The sequence below is a fragment of the Gymnoscopelus microlampas genome, assembly GCF_963454915.1.
Source record: "Gymnoscopelus microlampas genome assembly, chromosome: 2".
Lineage (NCBI taxonomy): Eukaryota > Metazoa > Chordata > Actinopteri > Myctophiformes > Myctophidae > Gymnoscopelus > Gymnoscopelus microlampas.
The window spans coordinates 34250103-34252602 of NC_139939.1; the positions used below are offsets into that span (position 1 = coordinate 34250103).

A 2500-nucleotide genomic window follows, 5' to 3' on the forward strand; every position below is an offset into this window, starting at 1 on the left:
CCTCCGTATCGTGTCGGATGTGTAGGTCATGTCTTCGCTTGCTTCAAAGAATGGAAGACGATTTTTCCATTTTAAGGCGATGGGAAAAAGAGGACAAAGACAGAAGACCTCCAGAAACGGCTACCGCTACAGCAGAAACACCGACGTCACCTGAGGCATCCTGCCTGTGGTCACCAAACTCTCCTCTCAGCGTTAAAGCGTTTTACTCTTGAGTCTGAGTCAGTCAATAATATAGCACAGTCTTTCAACATGTCCACGATACACTTTAGATAACGTATATCTCATTGTGCTATAAAAGTCTGTGCAATAACTGCTGCCAAGTAGTCAAAAATGTTGCAATAATTCACTGTTGCTGTTCATCAATGACTGGACCAAGTGCATCTTTATTTTTCTCATTACTTTCACACAGAAAATATGTATCTCGAATTTGCACTGTGAATTTGCACTGTTTAACAAAGGGTACTTGAAAGGGATATGAGAGTGTCCATAGTTGGGACCCTATTGAATATAGGCTATGCATGTTGTATTGTTTTTATAATCCTGTTATATATATATATTGTTGTGATTTTCCCCTACCTGAGTATGCGCAACTATAGCATTTAGTTGTTTTTTTGTAAATAAATATTTAAATTTGCCTCACTTGTTCATGTTTACTTTCTAAAACAACATCATAACATGTTTGTACAGTATCAAAGTTGGATCCCATGTGTAAAATGGCAAACTGATCAATGCCTCTAGCCTAATGATTTGAAACAATCAATTTTAACATGGGGGGAAAAGCAGGGATTAAGAGTCATCATGCATAGTGAAAAGGGTGACATACAGTACCAGGACAGATGTAAAACAATGATGTACTTATTTTGTGATAAAAGGTTATCAATCTAAAAGTGATATATTTGCATACCTGGAAAAGAAACGACACCAGATTTTTTGCAGCGACAAACTTTTAATCACTTGCTTATGTTCAAATTACATACAAAACAATTTTAATCATGAGCATACCACAGCTTTAATTGACAACCAATGTGAGTCTTATAAGAGCCTTTAATGGCCAACTGCTTATTCGTCAGACGATTCTGAGCTGCTGTGCTGTGTTCCTATCTCAAAGTCCTCATCATCTTCATCAAAATACCCTGTATAATCGATGTCTGGCTCAGTGAAGCTATCCTCTTGAGAAGAAGGCTCTACATCCTCAATGTCACCAAAGACTTCATTGATGATTAGCAGAATTTCTCTTGCATGTTTTTTTCTGAATACGGGAAGGTTTCTAAGAATGTAAGACAAGTCAAATATGTGTGTGCAGCGTTCTACTACTTCATCTATGAGCTCAGCACTGAAACCAGTACATGCTGACTTGCTAGTGTAGACATGTGCTGTGTCTTTTTCTAAACAACTCATATACTCCTCTAACATTTCCCGGATAAGAGATTTGTCCTCTTGTGTTACCACTCTACATTTCCCTTGCATGCCAGCATTTTGTTCTATTACCTCATGTTTGGGGCTAGGCTCGTCACAATCTTCACCTGCACATGAACATACAGAGTGGCAATAGCTGCAGCAGACATGCCCTGGCTCTACACTTGTTGGCTGGTTTTCAAAATGGCCGTACAGTGCTTTTCTAAAGCAGCTCTTAGTGCCAGTGTGTATCAGTTCTTTCACTTCTGGACCAGCAGTTTTTTTTATAGCATACAAAATTGCATGTGACTGTAACCCATTTCTGCCAGCCCTTCCAACTTTTTGAACAATGTCTTCAACATCCTCTGGCAAACCATACATTACAACATGAGAAACATTAGGGAAATTCAAGCCCATCCCAAGAGCTGTTGTTGCAACAACCACTCGGCAGCTCCCCTCTCCCTCTCCACTAAAGGAGGCCAAAACTCTGTCTTTGTACTTTGACAGTGTGTTGCTGTGGAAAATTCCTATAAGGTGGTTCTCAGCCTTCTGATCCTGGTCTCTGTTAACCCAAGCATCTTCTCCCAATTCTGCTTTAAGATAGGTGAACACTCTCCCAACTAACTTCAGTGTTCTGCAATAGATTATGATGGGAGACATTGATAGACCCTTATCTTTGACCTCCTTTACTACCCAGTCCATACAGTTCAAGTTATCAGCAGGAACCCGACTCAGTCCCAGCCTGATGTTTTTCCTGTTTGGGCTAACAGTCACGAGAGTTGCCTCCTCCATATTCAGCATCCTGGTCACACGGCCTCTGTTCTTGTTATCAGCAGATGCTGTCAACGCTAAAACAGGTAAACCTGAAAGACAATAAGTGCACATGTATCAGCAAACAAGCATTAATGAAGAACTGCTGTGGGCTACACTTTCTATAGTGTTATAAAGGGGAAATAATTAGGTTATTTATGTTATCGGGTAGCTTCAGGTAAAGACTGACATTTCCACATATACTGTATTTTCTTTACATGACAAATAACTACACTTGGACAGCACCAACTTCTATGATCTGCTCCTGTAGTGTAAACACCCCTCCCCCTAACCT

At 40.1% G+C, this 2500-nt stretch overlaps 2 protein-coding genes across 3 annotated transcripts in view; both read right to left on the reverse strand.

The window, feature by feature from the left end:
* gcgrb (glucagon receptor b) overlaps positions 1-2500 on the reverse strand; it is a 52015-nt gene that overhangs the window by 34235 nt on the left and 15280 nt on the right. The window lies entirely within an intron of this gene.
* LOC311065194 (putative ATP-dependent DNA helicase Q1) overlaps positions 1060-2500 on the reverse strand; it is a gene marked incomplete at its 3' end in the record, with an annotated part of 2544 nt that continues 1103 nt past the window's right edge. The window contains exon 3 of the mRNA XM_084085411.1: positions 1060-2258. Within this exon, the coding sequence (XP_083941537.1) occupies positions 1060-2258 (1199 nt within the window). The remainder of the gene's footprint in view (positions 2259-2500) is intronic.